Below are 22,658 nucleotides of genomic sequence, written 5' to 3' on the forward strand. Positions count from 1 at the left end.
GAGGGCAAAGGAATGACTCTACCTTCTACCTGGCTGGAAGAAAAGCTATTAGACCATTCAATCAAAGGTAAAGAAAAACAATGTAAAATTCCTCATGTGTTTTTTTTCGTTTAGTGTTTCCCCAATTCTGTAAATGCATCTGTTTTTTTTTGTTTGTTTTCTAAATGCTTGGACTAATATATTTACGTATTGTACACACATTTCGGAGAGATAGCAGATTGTGGGAACATATTCACTGATTTCGCCCCCAAAAAAGTTGATTCAACATTGAGTCCCATTCGGACTGGGTTTACTCCTAACTGTGATTGTATACAGTTTAGATACATAATTCTAGAGCTAAATACATATGCATTTATTCTTCTTTACTTGTTCGAAATTAAAACATTTTCAATTCAATTCAATAATTCCCTGCTGTTTTCTGTAGGTTAGGATGCTGTATGGCTGCGTCCCTTGTCTTCAGACTGCATGACAGAGGCCCGGAGCTGGTGAGGGAAGTCCTGTTGGAGCGCGGATGGACAGAATACCGAGAGGAAGAGAGGGAGGAGGAGGACTGGAACCTCTACTGGAGGGGAGGGGCATTCCGGAACGCAGAATATCACAATCTACTGCCATGGCAACGGCTCAACCACCATCCCAAGACCGCAGGCATCACACGCAAGGTGACGGTCTGTGGGACTTTATTTTATTTCAAAATGTTTTATTCATGGATAAGCCCCTTGAGATGCAGCATCTAGTTATCGAAGGGGTCCTCAGAAAAACATACAGTAAGCACAAATAATATCTTTATTTTCCAAATAAAAACTATATGAAGTGTATCCTGTTCAGTTAAATGATCTAACCTTTATTTATACAGGTAAATCCCATCGAGACCAGAGACTCTTTTTCAAGGGAGACCTGTTCCAATTTACACGTTACCTTTCACACACACATTCATACACCAATAGCAGGCTAACTATCGACATTCACACGTAATTTGATCACGCTCTTACCAAATGATTTGTCCTTTTTTCTAAGGACTGCTTGGCACGCAACCTGCGGAGAATGCGATCAACATTTGGTTCATCTCTGTACGACTTCAGTCCGAGCGCTTTCATCCTCCCAAACGACTTCACGCGATTCCTGGCCGAATACAACCGACTGCTTGTAACCAGAGCAACAAAGCCGTCTGCTGTCTACTGGATATGTAAGCCTGTGGATCTATCCAGAGGCAGAGGCATCTTCATATTTCAGGATATCAAGGACTTGGTCTACGACTGCTCTGTAATAGTACAGCGGTATATCAGCAACCCTCTGTTGATATCCGGCTACAAATTCGACCTTAGGATCTACGTGTGTGTCAAGAGCTTCCATCCGTTGAGTATTTACATTCATCAGGAGGGCTTGGTGCGATTTGCAACCGAGAAATACAATTTGGAGTCTTTGCAAAACTTGTACGCCCATCTCACCAACACTAGCATCAATAAGTTCGGCCCCTTTTATAAAACTGAGAAAGAGAAAGTTGGCCAAGGTTGCAAGTGGACTATGAGCAAGTTTAGACATTTTCTCCAAGGCCAAAATATCAACGAAGTTCTTTTATGGCAAAGAATTAACAACATAGTGACTCTAACACTCCTAACCATAGCTGCCTCGGTCCCCTCCTGCCCAAACTGTGTGGAGCTGTTTGGTTTCGATATCCTCATTGACGTCAAGTTCAAACCGTGGTTGCTGGAAGTCAACTACAGCCCGGCCTTGACTCTCGATTGCCAAGCAGATATTGCGGTAAAGAAAGGGTTAATTAGTGATCTCATCGATTTGATGAACTACACACAGACCGATAGCTTAAGAGAGAAGGCTTTTCAGAGAGACAGATATGAGCAGTCTTGTGTCAAATTGAATCCCCCTTCACATGTTTCAATACCCGTTTTCACGAAACTTAAAGAAACCAAATTTCACAAGCGAATTACGCGACAGTCCTCGAAAATTCAGACACTACCTATGCTTAAAACTCATTGCCAATCTGAAAAAATCAACCAAACACACTCCAGACAAAATGATTTAGTAGCAGACTACCATACACACCTTCCCCCAGTTGCCTTAAACAAGATATCTGGAGTCAATTGCAGAAAAGTTAACGCCATAGCTACCAAAACAAACACAGACAAGAAGGGCTTAAACCCGATACTTGACCCACATTCAAAGACAAATGTGTGTGTGGTAAAGAGGCGGACTTGCCCAGGTCTTGAGCCCTGGCGGAGAGCTGATGTGTCTGGGGTTACACAGCACCGTGACGACACTGAAAGAGAAGCTGAGATGGAACTCTTTAGAGAGAGACACGTTTCCTTTTCGTTACCCGATCCCACACACAGGAGTCTGGGATTCGGGCGTTCTCCTGCTGTGTCCTGGAAGCTCCCAAACATTTACAGGTAAGTACTGGTGTGTTTGGAGTATGATTGTGAAAAACTGAGAAAAAAAAAATACAATGAAGTCTTTTTTTTTTGGAGAATTTGTAAGCTGGGTTGAAAATGAAGGGTACACCAGTCATAGCAAATCAAAATGAAAATGTTCATTTTTCTCAAACATACGCCCCTAAAGAGTAAAACAAGAGACACTGAACATTTGGAGTGGTCTCTTAATTGTTTCCAGTGCTGTATGTACTGATATACACTCACCGGCCACTTTATTAGGTACAGCGGTTCAATTTCTTGTTAACACATATAACTTATCAGCCAATCACATCGCAGCAACTCAATGCATTTAGGCATGTAGACCTGGACGGTTCAACTTATTGAGGTTGAAACCGAGCATCAGAATGGGGAAGAAAGGGGGTTTAAGTGACTTTGAACGTGGCAATGTTGAGGGTGCCAGACGGGCTGGTCTGAGTATTTCAGAAACTGCTGATCTACTGGGATTTTCAGTCCAAACCATCTCTAGGCCTGACAGAGAATGGCCGGAAAAAGAAAAAATACCCAGTGAGCGGCATTTGTGTGGATGTAAAATGCCTTGTTGAAGTCAGAGGTCAGTGGAGGATGGGCATACTGGTTCGAGATGATAGAAAGGCAACAGTAACTCAAATAACCACTCGTTACAACCAGGGTATGCAGAATACCATCTCTGAACGCACAACACGACCAACCTTGAAGCAGATGGGCTACAGCAACAGAAGACCCCACCTGGTGCCACTCCTGTCAGCTAAAAACAGGAAACTGAGGCTACAATTCTCACAGGATCACCTATATTGGACAATAGAAGATTGAAAAATAATGCCTGGTCTGATGAGTCTCGATTTCAGTTGCGACATTCAGATGGCAGGTTCAGAATTTGGCATAAACAACATGAAAGTATGGATTCATCCTGCTGTGCACCATCAACCATGCCACGTTCAAAGTCACCTAAACCCCCTTTCTTCTCCATTCTGATGCTCGGTTTGACCTCAGTACATTGTCTTGACCACGTCTAAATGCATAAATGTATTAAATTGTTGCCATGTGATTGGCTGATTGGCTTTTTGTTTTAACAAGCCATTGAACAGGTGTACCTAATAAAGTGGCCGGTGAGTGTATACTGTATATACGGCATAACAAACATATGTTGTTATTGTTTCACAGTGGGAATCAAAGGCCAGTAAAGATTCCTTTGGAGGAAGCCTCTGCAAAGAGTAGACAACATATTCCACCAATGAGAGTTGGAGATTTCATACGGACGTTCCCATTTAATACAGTGACCCTGAAGGCATCGCAGCATGAACTGGATGTCAGAACAGTCGTACAGGAGATTCACAAACTGACTGGACGGTTGGCATCAGACAGGACGGCAAGGACAGAAGAGGAAGAAGTGACGAAGGACATGGAAGCCTTTAATTCTCTGTTGTGGGGGCCTAAGGATCCGCCATTGCTCAGTCAATGCTTCAAATCCACTTGAATTATTATTAAATTATTATTTTTTGGCATTTTCAAGCTTTATTAGATGGTACAAAGTTGAAATGGGGAGACAGAGAGAGAGGGGAGATGACCTGCAGTAAAGGTTCACGGGTCGGATTCGAACCCGCAACCACTGCAACGAAAGCCGGAGCCGATATGGTACACGCTCTATCCACTACGCCACCGGAGCGCCCACGTTCCTTTGATGTTTGTTTATGTAGGTTCAGTCTTAGCTGTAGGGGGGGAAATTATTTAGCACATTGACTCAACTAATTAAGTGTATTTGCAATTGCTAATGCTATTGTGCTGCTCTGTTTTATACACTATGTTCTTAATGTGCAAAGTATGTTTGAATGTATGGTACCTTCCATTTGATTCCGATTGATTTCTTATGAAAAGTCTTAACTTTTTTAGAGATATATGGTTCTCACAGGACAGACATGATTGTATAGAGACCATGATGCATTACTTTAGATTAAACAACAAATGAAAATGAGCTTCTATTATTAGTTTTTATTCCACTATACAACTATTGATCCTTCTTTCTATTGTGGATGGACACTTGAAAAATCTTATGTTGTATTTCTGCTGCGTCAATGTTGTTGCTATCAAACTATTCAAGTTTATAATCCATTGCTAAGTGGTTCTTTAAGCACCCAGGCAATAATTTATAAGGACGGACAAAGGATGGTGTCAACTCACTGACTGACCTCATTACATATTTGTAAAGTGCAAGTGGATATGCGCCCCAGTGCCAGACAAGTTCTATCACTGTACAAGTTTGATTTTACCTTTTCAACTTAAAGGGGTCCTTACATGTATCAATGAAATAGGTTAAATAAATATTGACATTTTAATAAATCAAATGGGAAGAAATGCACCTGAACATGGAAAAAGGTTTCATACCAAACAAGACTACAGTTCATGGTATTGTCTTTATTTCGTAATATGTAAAAGTGGCGGCATGGGGGAAGGAGAGAGAGATCTTATTACCAGACCAGACCATCAAGTATAGATTCATCATTAAGGACAATCTAAAAGACTTTGAAAAAATGTGGCGTCCTTTGGTGTCGTATCTTGCAGGATAAAGTAGAGTCTTGAATGCAGACTAGAGTGGGTGGTTGTGGTATAGGGGATGAGTGCATCTTTATCTTTTTTCTGTCTTTTTGTTAGAGGCTTCGTCCAAATAAATCTTTACTGGCCTTTTGATTCCCACTGTGAAACAATAACAACATATGTCACACTGCTCCTTCCAACGCAGCATCTGAGGGAGACCTAGGAAAGGGAAATAGGAGTAGAAATTTAAAGAAGCTACGAGGAACTTTAAAATGTTTGTGAAACAGAGCAACAGTGCAAGGAATGCTGTTTTTATATGTTTTTTTTTAATGCAGATTAAAATTCAGATACGCTCACCCAAAAAAACTGCTGTGAGAAAAAAAGCGGAATAATCGGCCTTGTGTTGTAAGGTCACGTTTGTTTGTCTCTTACCGCGAACAGAGCTGGGCCCATGTACTGATACCACAGTGACACCAGGTTCTGTCAGGCTGCCATTCGCACCTAAATAACACACACACAGAAAGAGGGGGGGGGGGGGGGGGTTGAGAGAGAGAGAGAGAGAGAGAGAGAGAGAGAGAGAGAGAGAGAGAGAGAGAGAGAGAGAGACTGTTGATAGTAGGCCAAATACTGAACTGGTATACTGAATTATACCACTAGATGTCCCTGTGGCACATGGTGTAAATGTGTAGCTGCACCACAATGTGTTTCAAACATTTTACATTAAAGAGATCCTATTATACTACTTTTCTGGTCTTAATTTCTTGTTTTACACTGCTATAGAGCAACCTGACACGAATCACATCACAAAAAACTATGTAGATTTTCTGGACACTCTTCCTCTTACCCTAGCGAGCACAGCAGTCTCTCTCTACACACTGCTTTGAGCTTCTCTAACTATTTGATACTCTAGTATGGTTAAACATGATTATAAATCATTATAACAACGTTTATAGGTCATAAAAGTCGAAAAGTATCATAGGTCCTCTTTAATCATAGAAAAGAAAAGTTCAATTTACAGCCATTAGTGTCCATGATATTTAATGACGTTCGCTTAACCAAATAAACCCTTGGATACCACTTCTTATGTGTGTGTGTGTGTGTGTGTGTGTGTGTATTTTATAATTTTATTTTTAGCAGAATATTTTAATGTACTGTCCTTTTCAAAAATTACAATTACAAAATTTACTTTCATTAATAAACTGGATACATTTCTGAAATATTTCATTCTAAGCATTCTAGGAAAATTAAACAAACACTTTCTATATGTCTCTAGTGTTGCTTTCTCCAGCAATTCTTTGTGATCCGAGTAAGTAAACTGAGAGCCAGTGGAGGGCAGCATGGTTTCAGTTATTACTACAAGCTGATGACGCTACCGCAAGTCAAAGCGGGCGAGGCAGCACGGGGTTGTGTTTTTACAATTTTTCTGTTTTGTCATGTCCCGTATCACTTATTAAATAACAAAAATAGTCTAAATTAGTTTATGAAACAATACAATGGGCCTTTATGAAACACTTGAGCCGCATGCAAGAGCCTCCACCTCCTACAAACAGATGTATTCCTGAACAAGCAAATTAGGAAGATTTGTTTTTCTCTTTGGTATGAATCAAATTAAGTAGGACTGGTCCAGGGTCATCCTAGGACTCATGTACAGAAAGTTATTTGACCTGAAACCTAATGCCTTAATGTGAATGTATTTGAAGTTAAAAAAAATAAAAAAAATCATCACCACTTTGCCAATTTACTTTTAAGTTTGTTTTAGATGTTGTTGTAATTTTTAATTCAGCAATTTATATTTCAATGATAATTCTCCACTCCCTCTTTACGCATGTCACAGTACAGCGCTGGTCTGATTACACATTTCTTGCAGTTGCACCATCATTGGTTTTTTTTCTAGTTGTTTTGGGATCTTCTAATACGATCACTGACTCTGCTAACATTATATAACGAAATAATATCCCAATCGTGGCACTAATAAACTTTTGTTTTGTGTTTTATGTGTGAATGTATTGTTTGCCTGTCTTTGGCCAGGACACTTTGAAAAATAATTTTTAATTTCAATGAGGTCAAGTTTTCCTGTTGTATTCCAGTTTAATAAAAATAAATAAATTAAATTATTCTTTTTCTTCTATGCTTGTAATTTGTTTCTGCTGATTTCCAAAACAGGACATGAAATCCTGTAGTGTGAAAATCTTCTCTCTGGTAACATTTGTGTGACTGAAACTTGCCCCAAAAAATCCAGTAGAACAGGCAACCTTATATGGCCATTTCTTCTGGGTTGATTATACAAATGATCAAATCTTATGAATATACATCTTCTCTTGAACAGGTGATATGCATCGCTCAGAAATGAATTATTTAAAACAACTTTGTCCAGTTCATAGAGTTCAGAGAGCTGAATGTGATTTGAAACAGTCTTGCGAGTCCGACCTCATACGGAGAATAGTAAAATAAGTTACGGATTAAAAAAAAAACACAAAAATGTTCCCGCTTGAGGTCCAACATGTGGTCCTGCTCCACACACAGGCTTGAACTCCAGGAAATGTGTCTTGTACTCACTCAGATGTCTTTTTTTTTTAAATCTGTTTTCAATAGAACAAATAGCTTCTTCATTCTCCTTGTGCAACTTAAAGGTGGAGTCAGTGATTCTGGAGAACGCTTGTTGTCGAAATACATTTGTCGAAATCAGTGAATATCTCCTAATACCCTGTAGCCCCCCCACCCTCCTTTGTTTGCATGCCCGTTTACAGAGCCTAGGCTGTGTATTAAAACCATTTTTTTTTTCAGCGCACACAAAGTACGGACAGGTAGTGGATCATGAGGAGATATTAACTGATTTTGACAACAAGCGTTCTCCAGAATCGCTGACTCCACCTTTAACTAAAGCAGATTGAGCAAACAGTAAGACAATGTAAACTGTGTAAGGAGTTCAGTGTCCTGTTCCCACATCAGTTTTCAGTGAGGCATTTCTTTTGTTTATTTCTCTAAAGATTATCAGTAGCGGCCGCAGAACAAAGGACTCACAAAGAGGGTGATTAAATGGACTACGGTAATGGATCGCTGGCTTTAATGTTTGGGCCGCTGTTTATCTCAATGTCAACACTTCTTCAGATCTGTGGTAGCACCAGAAAATGATACCAAACAAGGTTTTGTGAGGAGTTATTTAGCGATGTGTTTTGTTACATGGAGGTCGATGCATAGACTGTACATTTTAATCATAAAAGCTTATATATATATATCGTAATGTCTTGCTTTTATATATTGATGAATTATACAGAAGGAAACAGCAATTCAGGGTTAATCACATTTTATTTCAATATTGAAAATACGCTTGGACAAATTATGATATTATGATATTATGATATTATTATACATAGGATGTGTTACTCTACAAGTCTCTCCAAATTGCACCAAAGCACAGTATTTGATAAAATGTACTATTTTCCACCACTGGTACCTATATATTTGACCTCTGTCTGTCTCATGGACATATAAAGAAAGTCTGTCTATCCGGGTGTATTGTGCATTGTGCAGTACAACCAACGACCACTAGACTGCACTGTGGAGTAACTGAGTTTTTTTTTCCTCAAGTCGAATTATATGGACCAATCAATCTCTCTCTACATAAAGTACTGCCGCAGGCCCTGTATCTGCTGCCTGAAGGCCCCACGCACACGCACACACATACGCGCACACACACACACACACGCACACACACACACACACATGCACACACACACGCACACACACACACACGCACACACACACGCACACGCACACACACACACACGCGCACACACACACACACACACACACGCACACACACACACACACACACACGCACACACACACACACACGCACACACACACACACACACACACACACACACACACACACACACACACACACACACACACACACACACACACTCAAACGCAGCAGCAGCCTGTTGTGTGACTCATGTGTTGACTTTATGAAGTGGGAGTATGTTTGTAAATGTTTGCACAGATTTTCGCCATGGCGTGTTTACCTACTAGTCATCACACCTGAATACAAAGCTCCGACTTCACCAAACAGGAAATGTCTTCTAGTGAATTTCGGCCAAAACAAAAGTAACAAATGTGTTGCGATATCACAAGCCACCCACATACTGACATAGGGAAGGTTACTCAATTTTCCTATTTGAAGATTATTTTGTCTCTTAAAGTCAAAAGCAAAATAAAACTGTATTTCTATAGCACATTTAAAAAAAATTGTCTTTACCGATTTTTTTTAAACTCTTTACCGATAATTTTTGGGTCAAAATGCAAAATGTGTGTTCTGTTTGTGTTTGTGTTTCGTTTCTGTTTTTTTTTTTGACGTGGTGTATTGCTTTGTGTATTGCTTTGTGTGTTGATCTCTTAATGCAGGACTGTTTGTGATTGGGTGGGATATGTTCGGGAGGGAAAATAGGGGAAAAAAAAAATAATCCATTGTATTGCAGCTGTTTTGACACTTTGTGATTTAATAAAAAAAACTTTGACGAAAAAAATGCAAAATGTATATGTTCAATATGACAAATAAGGTATTTTCCACTTTTTTTTTTTAAACCTAAAACATTTTGGACAAAAACATACATAGCCTATACATTACAGTAAAACAGTTATAAAGACTGTTTTTATAAAGTGTATATTTTACTGTAGGGGCATTTTAGAGGACATATTCCCTGATATTGACTGTCTGTTATCTAGCCAACTCTCACTGATATAAATGTGGTTGATATAATAATAGACAGACACACCTCTCACCAAAACAGTTCCAACAAAAACTGAACGTTGTAAAGGTCAGATTTATTGCAGGAATGCTGTATTGGTTTTAGAAAGGTGTGTCTCTTAGGAACTGGCAACAGACTGAGTGCATACGGTGGTGCAGTGTTGCTATGCCGATGTCAGTGTGTCCACTTTTTTATACTTTTTATTTTTTTTAAATAGTTCTTAAAAGGGGGAGACAGTGATTCTGGAGAATGCTTGTAGTCAAAATCACTTTCTACCTATCTGTAGGCCTACTGTGTGCGCTGGAAAAAAAATCCAGTGTTAATACACAACCTAGGCTCTTTTTTTTTAACCTTTATTTATACAGGTAAATCCCATTGAGACCGGAGACTCTTTTTCAAGGGAGACCTGTCCCCATTCCCACGTTACCATTCACACACACATTCATACACCGATAGCAGGCTCTGTAAACGGGCATGTAAACAAAGGCGCCCACCGTAGCAGTAGCGGCACAATTTATTTTTCAGCGCATGCATGACACAAAGTACGGACAGGTAGTAGATCATGAGGACATATTCACTGATTTTGACATGAAGTGATTTTGACAACAAGCGTTCTCCAGAATCACTGACCACACCTTTAAGGAGAAATGTCCAATACATTGGTTTGGATTCAAGGAATGTCCTGAACTCACCGAAGGCTCTTTATTGTCTCCAAGGAAACAGAGAAAAACATGACCAAACTATATCCAACAGCTGTTTTCTTTTTTTCATTCTAAATTTTGAACATTCTCCACTAGTACAAGAGGATACAACACAGCTGTGGAGTGATTTATGTTCGGCAAATATAATGTATGTGATCTCGCGAGTATAAATTAAGGTTAAATGAAAACATTTAAAATAATTTGTGTAAAGTGCGATTTTTTATTTATTTATTTTTTTTCGTTTTGGCTAGCAACGACTTGGCACAATTTTAAAAAATCATCGCAAATCTACTCACTCACACCCACGACCTCATAGCTCACTTTGCACGGGACTGTGTTAACATGTTTAAATTGTTGCGGCTGTCAAATAAGACATGCCTTCACCACGCCCCCCTGACTCAAGTCTCAAAGAGAATATGACAAGCAGATGAATGACATGAAAGAAAAACAGGTTGGGACTTGTTTGGGTTTAGTTCTAAAGTAGAAAACCGCAAGTAATGAGCTTCACACGTTGTTGTGATTCATGGAAAGTCAATTTACAAAAGGATTAATACACAAATGAAACACAGGTATTAGGACACCTCTTCAGTTATCCGAGCAAAGGCAAGATTAGTCTGGTAAATACATGTTATTTACCAGCAGCACTTTCATCAATATTAATTAAACCACATTCATGAAATACTCAATCTATTCCTGTCCAGTGAAGGCATTGGCAAAATCCAGTTTCACATTTGATTCAGTTTGTTAATTCTTGTCTACTAAGGCTGAGGTAGGGCTGCGCGATTTAGAATTTTTTTTAAACTTTTAGTGGTTTTATAGATTTTACATATGGACAAAAAAAAACAGAATAAGAATACACATACAATACATACACAACATAAAAGTATTCTTCTGTATACTTCAGTGTAAACGGTCCAATGAACCTCGCATACACAATCGATGGTTATGTAGACAGTATGTAGTGTATACATGTTGAGTATGTAGGAGGGAGGACGTAGGGCTTTTCGAACTCAGCCCATATATTTGTGGCACAAGGGTTGGCACATAAGCAGGAGCTGGTAAGTAGGCAGGTGGGCAGAGGCAAACAGACAGGTAGAGATACAGATCTTTATGGTTGACAGATAAGCAGATGGGCAGATAACAAACAACTATGATCAAGTATGAGCTCACCTGTAACATCAGAATTGGTTTTGCTTTCCTTGGAAGTTGTTACTTCCCCGAAAGCAAGTCGCCTGAGGGCAAACTGCTTTCTGCGATAATATCAAAATTGACCTTACTTGAATATACTTGTATGTACTGTAGAAGCCTATATGTACAATATATGTTAAATTAAATTAAATTAATAATTATTGACCACTTGGCAAAACATGTATTGGACACCGGCACTGAATAACTAATTAGCTGCATTTAGCTAAGTTATAAAAAAATATATTAAAAAAAAAACGACTAATGACTCAAAGATAAACTAAATGAAGCTAAGTCACAAGGATGAATTTCCTGAATTTCACTACAGTAGGCTGCATACAGTATGAGCAGTATGCAGTAGGACTATGTGTGTGTCAGTTTGGATAAAGGGAAGCAGGTGAGGAGAAGGGCGGGGAAGGCCAGCTCATTAAACAGCTGTTCAGGTAAAAGGGATCAGGTGTGAAAATGAGAAGAACAGTTTGGTGATTGGGAAAGAAGGGAGAGTCCGATGACCTCTGAGTGACGTATGAGACCAGGGGAAAGGAAGAGGGACATATAAGGTTAAAGTAGGACACCATTTCTGTCCCCAAAGGTATACACTCACTAGCAGCACATTCCGGTTTGGTATGTAACGGCTTCATGTTCCCCCTGAGGACAATTGTGATTGTGTCAAATGGGATCTTTCCTTAAAATGTAAACTCCACCCTCCATTACTGGTAAATGATAAATGGACTTGACTAATATTGCGCTTTTTAGCCGATTTTCTCAGCCCCAAAGCGCTTTACATTTCTTACCACATTCACTAATACACCGATGGCAGTAGTAGCTACCATGCAAGGCGCTCTCTGAACCATCGGGAGCAATGTGGGGTTCAGTGTCTCTTTGCCCAGGGACACTTGGACATGTGGCGGGGAGACGGGGGATCGAACCTGTTGACACTGAATTACCCTATTTAAAACATGGCCTAAAGGTAGAGTACCGGTTTTGATAATCATTGTGTGGGCATTTATTCCATTGAAGGAAATACAAGATGAGAAAACAGAACGGAAACTTAAGCTGAACTGATAACATGTCACCAACCGACTTCCTTTGCTGCAGAGATGTATCAGATTGATGATCAGTTTTATTGTGTAATAAAAACATTTAGTATCTCAGACAATCAGACCAGTGGATGGTTTTTGTGCCCTGTGAAATCCCCTTGATGTACTTTTTAGTTTCATCTTGGTTATCAGCTTTCTACATGAGTATTAGGGTATTTTTCTATATTATGCACTTTAAAGGTACAGTGTGTAATATGACATCATCAAGAAAGTTCTACAAAGTTCTAGAATGCAACGCTCCCTGGGTAACCCCACCCCTTTCGAATAATAACAGAAGCTACAGTGACCTTCAAGGACAAGAACAATTCTAAATTTTAAACAATGCATCTGATGACATTCCAACTATGACACTTTCAAGATGGCGGCACTAGGCCTTGGTCCAAAATATGCAGAAATATGGACATATATGAGACCCTTTCTAAGGGAAAAAAAAATAATTCAAAAAAGCTATTATCAGCTATTATGCACTAAATTAAATGTTCTTATGGATATTATAATTACTTTCTACAAAATCTGCTAGGAAATAAAACCCAAAATTCTACACACTGCAGGTTTAAGAAATGTCAAGAAATATATTGGAAATAAAATGTTGTGAATGAAGACGAGATGGAATGTTCAGAATAAAACCGACATTTTAAAAACTGCGGAAAAGTTGGGAAGATGTTGACACATTCGAACTACCGGGATCAATAACTCAAAAGCAAAACGTTGATAAAACACAAACAATACATCTTTGCTATCATCATGAGGCAGACAATGGCCTACAACCTCATTTTGACTGATACTAGACTTCTATAAGCTCCACTAATAACTGCACTGTATCAGAGTGAAGGTATTGAATATGTTCCTCTTGTGTATGCAGCAGAAGAGCCAGTCACTTTTTACACTTAAATGGACAATCATTAACAGTCGGCATTCTTGAATCTTGGTTCATAGTTTCTCTGCCAGTGTTTTCACATGTCGAAATAAATCCGCTGAAAGCTCAGGTGGGGGTTCAGGTAGACCGGTATCGTTTCAATGTATTTAGTATATGTTGTGGCCTGATAGCCACAAGGCAAATTATTAATAAATTCACTCAGATGAAACGAGAAAGCATTCATCCATTACTTACTGAGCTGTACACTTAATATGGTAATTAGGTAAAGGGAAAGTTCAAGACCCAGATATAGATCTTTTTTCAGTCGTGTGTGTGTGTGTGTGTGTGTGTGTGTGTGTGTGTGTGTGTGTGTGTGTGTGCAAACTTGTGAGGGTGGTGTTTCCATATCAAAAATGGAAGAAATGGATGTGGGAATTTGATATTATAATAAATAATAATAAAAATAAGTAATTGGGCAATTTTCTTGTCACACCCACGGTGCACTGGGTATTGTGGCGTAGACTGCAATCTAAAAAATAAACACAGGTTTACGTTAAAAAGAGCCTTGTATGTACTGGCTCACATGAAGCTAATACTGGCTATTCTATCTATAATCGGCTTGGGAACAATATTCAGTCATAACAACTGGTTCCCTGGAAGGAGCACACATTGGTGATCTTACAGGTGGAGTTAGCGATTCTTGAGAATGTTCATTGGAAAATCACACTGTCAAAATCAGTGAATATCTCCTTACAATGAGTTTACAGAGCCTAGGCTGTTTATTACAGGGCGACTGTGGCTCAGTTGGTAGAGCGGGTCGGCTGATGATCAAAGGGTTGGAGGTTCGATCCCCGCCCTGCCACTTGTGTCATGGTTGTTGTGTCCTCGGGCAAGACACTTCACCCACCTTGCCTCGTGTGAATGTCGATAGTTAGCCTGCTGTGTGTGAATGGTAACGTGGGAATGGGAACAGGTCTCCCTTGAAAAAGAGTCTTCGGTCTCAATGGGATTTATCTGTATAAATAAAGGTTAAAAAAAAATAAAAAATTAACACTTGATTTTTCTTTCTGCGACAGGTAGCAGATTGTGAGGAATCGCTGACTCCTCCTTTAATGCCTTGGTCCTACAACACAACATCTCTGTCTGTTACCATGGTCACTATATCAATTTAATTGATTATCATAGAGTGATACACTCTTGCCGTTTCCTTGCTGAGAGACATGACGGACAACACGTTTCACCAATGACTAGTTCATTTGCATATTCTCACAACGTGTATGATCATGTAACTGGAAAGGAAGCGCTCTTTACAACTGCTACGACCGGCTTTATTAGTTGTGCTGTTGATGCCGTGTGGAGCCAAAAAGTGATTGTCTGCCATCAAACCAGCGACCTCATGATTACTGGTAGGCCCCTTTAGGACATCCTACCACCCTCCTACCGATACTCTGCGTGGTAGGATGTCCTAAATGAAAGGTGGCCGCCCAGTAACCATGAGGTCTCTGGTTTGATCCCCGGCACCGGACAGGAGGGTGTTAGTAGTAAAACTAGTGGACACTTAACCCCAAACTGCTCCAGGGGCGCTGTACTATGGCTGACCCTGCACTCTGACCCCCTCTGGAGTGTGGTAACTTGAGAGGGGAGATGCGAAAAGACACATTTCACTGTAACCATTGACTAATGAAGTAACTTAACTCTGCTCTTGTTTGCCTGTATTTCTGGGAACATCTACCCTTCCCCATGCAGCCTCACTCACTTAATCATCTTTTAAAATAAATGGTGGAGGCCTATAGGCATTGAGGAGGGCATGGGGGCTTGGGAAACTTGTGACACTCGCCTACTCCTTGACACCAGAGGGAATTGGGACAACCCTACCCCTTCACATGAACGCGGAATTTGGAGGGATATGACTAAGGGGTGAATTTGGATTGAGCCTGGAGGGGGGGGAGGGTGTTAATCCATCGCTCCAACCCGTGTAAACTACTGCTGTTGTGTGGGAAACAAGCTGTCTGTCTTTCTGAGGTGTTGTTGAGGCTATAAACTTGTGTTGTTTGGCACACCAATGAAAAATTTAGTTGTAACTTGTTTTTGAACTTTGACCTATACTGCCTACTGCTGCTACTTCCTGGTCTTTTTATTATCACACACACACACACACACCGACATGAATGCGCACACACACACACACACACACACACACACACACACACACACACACACACACACACACACACACACACAGACACTTTTCTCGATTGCAGCATGACTAGTGATGACAAAATGTTTTTCTTTCATCATAGGCATGGATAGAATGTTCATTTTGAAGCTTGAGAAGACAAATCCACTCCCTTTATGGCCGTTTGGTGGCCTCAAAACTAACAATAACTTCCTGGCTTTCCTTAGGCTCGAGGGGGAGCTGTGTGTTGTCTCTCAAAGGGGGGCGAGTGTTGAATTTGTGGGGTTCACTGGATTTGATGCGCGCGGGGATGTTTGGGTGTCAGAACAGAACGTGTGTGTTGTTCTACTCCAGGGATGAGCTACCAGTTAGTTTCCTATGAGGTGCTGTGAACTGAAACTGACCTTTCACCATGTATTTGACAAAAAAAAATCAATCTGGTTGCCATAGCCTTCTCCCTTTTCCGAATTTCTGTCTGTCTGTCTGTCTGTCTGTCTATCTATCTATCCGTCTATCTATCCGTCTGTCCCTCTGTCTGTCCATCCGTCCGTCTGTCCGTCTGTCTTGAAGACTTGCCAACATAATGGTGTCAGATTAGAGAGCAGGCCTTTTTTTACACAAAGATTCTGGGATTTTGAAGGAACGACAATCCGCCCATATGCTGCCGGCTTTGTACATTTCAACTGGAATGTGTGTGCCTCGACATAATGTTCATAATCCCTGAATGAAAGTGGAGGGTGTGATGTAATCCTACATTCTCTCTTTATTATTATGATTTTCCAGGTCCACACAATTCTACATTCTTTTCTAAATGTGACCCTTCTTTATATCGGTCTTGTAATTGGCTAACTTTCTGTTTCATTTCAGTCGCTGGAGAAATATCAGTTATCTCTTTTACCTGGAAAGGCAGAATTTGAGGGTGGGGCAGGAGAAGAGTGTTGAAATAGGTTTTGTTCTTATGGCCGTGGACCGAGTGTGTGTGAAGAAGGCCTCACACACACACACACACACACACACACACACACACACACACACACACACACACACACACACACACACACACACACACACACACACACACACACACAGTGTATCTGAGGAGTATATACTGTACACCAGACCTAAAGTGTTGTACAGTCCCAAACTCTACAACATGCTCATGGTTCAATTCAATAAAAAACAAATCAAATCAGTTTAACTTGTTTAGCCCAATATCACAAATAGAAACAATTTGCCTCAGTGGGCCACACAGTCCGTACACAATGGTCTTAAAGGTCGGGGGATTGAAAGTTTCAAGCTGGGTTCCTTCCGGCTAGTCAGTGGCCTTCAAATTATTTCTGTCCATCCTGGAAATGCCTCTCCTCCTTAACTCCCACAATAAGTTAAGTCGCCCTGCCTTCATTCTGCCGAGGTCCTGGAAAATAAAGGATGAAAAAAAAAATTGTTTCACATGTGCTGTAGATAGAAATGTGGACGTTTAACAGAATGTCTTCAGTGTTGCCAGAGTCAGTGACTTCCTGTCTGGTTCAAGATTATCAATTGTTATATTGTTTAATATTATATTTTTTCCAATAAATAAAGAACAATTAAATTACATTTGAAATATCATTTAAGGAAAATACCAGATAATATCAAAGGTAAGTCATTTAATATTTGGTAAATGTTCCTGTAATGCAGGGTCGATGGTGTTTTGTACCCCCCAACCGAGTCTTCTACCTGGAAAGCCCGATCCCCTTTTTAAGAACTTTATGACATCCTCAGTTTTGTGTACATACCGTTGTGTTTTGTGTCCATTGTTGTCTTGTATTGTCGTGTGTTTTTAGCCACTACCTCCTTTGCTGTGAACACATTTGCCCTCTTGTGACATTACAGTTTTTTTCGATTGCTAAACCACAGTGGGCACAACAGGAGCGACATGTGCAAAACTCTAACAACAGTATGCAGAGCAGCGGTTCATTCGGACCAAACTGTAGCTCGTTTTTCATTGCTTAAACACCATTTTCAAAACTCTACACACCTGTCTCATGGCTTAACCACAGTCTGCACAACACTGTGGATTTCCAGCACTTTTTTCAAATGCTAAGTCTAACACACTGCTGCCACAACTGTAAACCACACATTCAAAACAGAATGAATGCCTAGTGCATTTCAAACTCTGCGGATTGCAATTTCAACTGAAACACTAACGTGTCTTGTTTTAGACTTGTTAGTGAACATATATACAGTATATTTTTTGGGAAATGGACCAAGGAAGACAGGTTGTTGGAGGGGGAAGAGTGGCAGTGAGAGTGTGGATGTGTGGAGGAAGACAGAGCTGTAATGTCTGATGAAATACAGTAAGGGCAACACTGATAGACCCTGTTGTGAATCATGGTCTCTCATTGAGAGAGGCAGTGTTGAGAGTGCAACCCAATCTGCAAAAATCTAAAGTTGCATCTGTAATACGAATTTCCCAGCAAACAAACAGCTTAGAGTTGCATCCTTACAGTAAATGACAACATTACTTGATTTCTGTATTACAATTATAGAATATTTACACAGATAAATACAACATTTGGAAATGTTTTCAATAAAATATACAAAATGTGTGTCTATTGAAGCAAACTTCTGATTTTCATTTATTTTTGTTTTCTTAAAAAAACTGTTAGGTATTTCAATTTCATGTGAAAGAATTTCACCCTTTCATCAAATAAATATTACGTAATTTGTGTGAAATAACTCAAATTATTCAAACTGTAAAGATTAAAAGTTTGTAATTTGTGTATTGGGGTTTGATGCTAGTGTTTGTACTCTGAACATGTTCTGAGTGACTGTAGCTGTATTCCATTACAGAGACCGCATCCTTGGAAGGACGCGGTCGATTCCAAGGCCAACGAGCGTTGTTAAACGAGACGGTCTCCGCAGGTCTCCGTTTCGCTCTGTTTACAAGCATTTCCGGTTTGCGTAACAAGCCGTTACCTTGCGTGACGACTCGCCGCTCCTGTGCTGCCAACGGAAACAGCCTTGTCAACGGAGGAAAAAAGAAAAAGAAGTGTCAAACTAACTTCAGGCTCCCAAATTGTAAACAAATCCCCCTCCCCTAGAAACTGCACAATGCACCTTTAAATACACAGAATATAGTAGACAGGTCATAATTGATTCTATGAGCAGTATAGTGTAGGATTTTGAAGTACAGAGCTTGACTGTGTGCACGCTTGAGGGCAACGGTATGTATCTGGAGGAGCGCCAGACATCTCATCCTCGTGTGAGATATTAGAGATGAAAGTGAGAGGGTCTGAGTTATGGCAGAGCGGACAGGTTTACAGTGCGTGTTAGTGGAGTAACAGGTCCGCTTGACAATTTGAGGACAGTCGTGTGATTGTTAAACTGTCTGATAGGCTACAAACTTTACTACGAGGCTAAAGAGTTTACTGCTGCTCTACTCGGGAGTTGTGCTGGGTTCAAATGTACACAAACACGTAAAGACATGGTCGCATATTAAATTAGCTTCGATGAGTGCAGTTCATTTCAGTAATCAGTTGGTAGCTATTGCTTTTGCATAAGGCTAATTGTGTTTCTGACTGTAAATGTAATTAAATTTAATTACAGACAGACAGCACAAAGACAGACGGACAGACATGTATGATAGATGGATAGATTAGATAGATAGATAGATAGATAGATAGATAGATAGATAGATAGATAGATAGATAGATAGATAGATAGATAGATAGATAGATAGATAGATAGATAGATAGATAGATAGATAGATAGATAGATAGATAGATAGATAGATAGATAGATAGATAGATAGATAGATAGATAGATAGATAGGTAGGTAGGTAGGTAGGTAGGTAGGTAGGTAGGTAGGTAGGTAGGTAGGTAGGTAGGTAGGTAGGTAGGTAGGTAGGTAGGTAGGTAGGTAGGTAGGTAGGTAGGTAGGTAGGTAGGTAGGTAGGTAGGTAGGTAGGTAGGTAGATAGATAGATAAGATAGATAGATAGGTCCCTTTAGACAAAAAATGTCAGCTAAATATATCTTATATCACCCTAGTCATAAAACGAATCACCGTGCAGCTAAAGTATTGCTTGCAGTAGTTACAGAGGGCCGGAAAACCAGACTTCTTGGCTTAAATTACAACGTTGATCCACTGCATAGTTGGCCAGGTAAGTAACCCAATATACAGTCAAGCTATTGTCTGAAGAGGGAGGCTATGATAGAAAGGGGAGGTCAACTATCACTTTATCAAAACAATGGAAAGTGTAAAACAAGATCGATTAAATCAAAGGCTATTGTCACTCCGTATAAAGCTAGCTACCCAAACTCTTTGTTGCCATAGCCACAGCTAAGGAATGCATGAATTAACTCTAGATATAAAAGAAGCAAAGGAAATCAGTGAGATAAATGTTAACACAACTAAAAAGACAGATTAATTTACTGTTTTGATTAGTACTGTTGCTGTTTATTTGATTACTATAATTACTATTATATTTTACATTTGTATTATTGTCTTTGCGTATGTTGCTAAATACAATAGTCTATGTTCACATTGTAAGTATGTAAGTATTTTTTATTTTGTCCTTATTATATATATATATATATATATATATATGATTTTATTCAGGACACATGAAGATCCATAGTACAATGTATAAAAAAATAGACTCAATACATAAATAACAACAAAAAGCACACCAATGCATGCAGATTAAAAAAAACACAAATAAAATAAGAGATCAGCATACAACACTTGCAGTATACAAAGTTGCCCTCCAATGTCTCCAGAGTGTTAAGAGAACCTGACAGAGCTGAGCCCAGGCTTGACCAATGCCTGAATAATACTGTTTTCAGATGCTGTCAACCTACACATAAAACGATACATCAAATTCCTAATTAAAGCATGACAGGTAGGCACACCAACATTTACATACATTTGACTGGCACTAGACCATCTCGGTATTGTATCTTGTGAAGCACTTTTTAAGCATTTCTTTTTAAAGGCGTTTTATACCGTAAATAAAATGTTATTCACTTACTTAATTATGAATATTACTTACCTTATTTTACCCTTTTGTTCTTTTTCCACCGTGGGTCGGAGATAAACGCAATTTCGAATTTCCTATGTACTTATGTCTGGCATATATTTTGTAATTGACAAATAAAGTTGACTGTGACTTTAGGTAACTGTGTGAGCATAGTCTTGTGTAAAAGCAACTTTTAAATCATGACCCAGATGTAGAAAGAGGTCACGTTCCTCTTAATTTCTCTAAAACTGTGTGGACACCTTTCAGGGAAGTCTGAATCTTAAGTAAGACGTCAAGAGTTCAAAATTTGTGTCTGGACTTGTTGTTGACGTACAGAAGGATTTTGAAGCATGTGGACTAGAGTGCACGGCCAATGGACTGACACACACACACACACACACACACACACACACACACACACACACACACACACACACACACACACACACACACACACACACACACACACACACACACACACACACACACACACAGAGAAAACCTCCTCCCTTAGGACATGCAACATTCTTTACATCTGCCTTTTCGCTTCCTTACATAGTAGAAACACATTAAAGTCTCCCCTGTGCCTCCATGTAAATATGTCAGGAAATTCCCTAGGTACAACATCTGTATGTAACGTTAGGAGAATGTTCCATTTTTAGCATTTTTAGCACATGTGATTTTTCACTTTCTAGCCAGTGAGAGCGGAGACACTTACACAGCTGTCACTCATGAGAAATAGTAGTTGAGTTATTGAAGCCCTCAGAATAGCAAAACTGGTTCATTCTCACAGTATGTGCCCGGGAAAATAGGAGAAGTTTAGTTTAAAGCTAATAGTGCGTAACTTTTTCACCAAATGAGTTGATTAAGCCTATCAGCTCCACAAAACTCTCTCTGTTTTTCTCAGTATGGCAGCGTTTACAAACTGTTGTCGCCCCCTGACACTGGTGCAGGAGCTCAGAAAAATCCCCAAGAAGAGCCCAAGAAATGTTTCAGTTGTTGATTCTACTGCGAAGAAAAAAAACCTGGACGTACAGCAGAAGGTATAAAATCAATGCACGATCGCCAGAAGCTTGCATCATGTAGACGCACCGACTGTGTTCTTATAATTACTCAGAATTCCTCATGGAGGCGACAGAAGTTACGCACTAATGCTTTAGTGCCACCCCATCTCCGCAATCAATAATTAATAATCATGTATTGAATTCCATTTTTAAGTGATTTCATAATGTAATGGTTAGAAAATGTTTACTATAAATACCCACATATATACATTATAAATGCACACGTACATTTTTTCTAACCTTTATTTATACAGGTAAATCCCATTGAGACCGAAGACTCTTTTTCAAGGGAGACCTGTTTTCCTTTCCCACGTTACCATTCACACACACATTCATACACCGATAGCAGGCTAACTATCGACATTCACACGAGGCAAGGTGGGTGAAGTGTCTTGCCCAAGGACACAACAACTATGACACAAGTGGCAGGGCGGGGATCGAACCTCCAACCCTTTGATCATCGGCCGACCCGCTCTACCACCTGAGCCACAGTCGCCACATTCTACCATACAAACTACTAAATCCAAGTGTATACACTCCCACAAACTAACCATAAGTACATAATACAACAAAGAAAAAAAGTATAAATAAAGCATATTGAAGGGGGTTTTCATGGCCCTTCTTACTTTTCTGTACCGAGCACAGTATGAAGCAGAGGAAGGTAACATTTTTCAAGTATGTTCTGTATATCTGTCAAAAGCCATATCAGCCCCCGTTCCATCAGTCCCTGCCTGTTTTGACTTGGTTCAAAGACTTGGTTGCTTCAAAGAGGGAACTTGTCAGGGCTTAACTTCATTCAATATCTTTTAAAAGGTCACTTTGGGTGTGTCAGAGAAGTGAACATGTTCTAAAGATATATTCTCATAACCGA

At 39.7% G+C, this 22,658-nt stretch overlaps 1 protein-coding gene across 1 annotated transcript; it reads left to right on the forward strand.

Annotated features, from left to right (window-relative positions):
- Positions 1–434: 434 nt before the first annotated feature.
- Positions 435–3,897, forward strand: ttll2 (tubulin tyrosine ligase-like family, member 2; the record flags this gene model as incomplete). Its single annotated transcript, XM_080047512.1, has 3 exons — positions 435–659; positions 1,015–1,856; positions 3,585–3,897. Exons 1-3 carry the CDS (start codon positions 438–440, stop codon positions 3,895–3,897), a joined length of 1,377 nt encoding a protein of 458 aa, XP_079903638.1. The 5' UTR covers positions 435–437.
- Between the last annotated feature and the right edge of the window lie 18,761 nt (positions 3,898–22,658).

The sequence above is a fragment of the Ammodytes marinus genome (assembly GCF_949987685.1).
Source record: "Ammodytes marinus genome assembly, chromosome: 19".
Classification (NCBI taxonomy): Eukaryota; Metazoa; Chordata; class Actinopteri; order Uranoscopiformes; family Ammodytidae; genus Ammodytes; species Ammodytes marinus.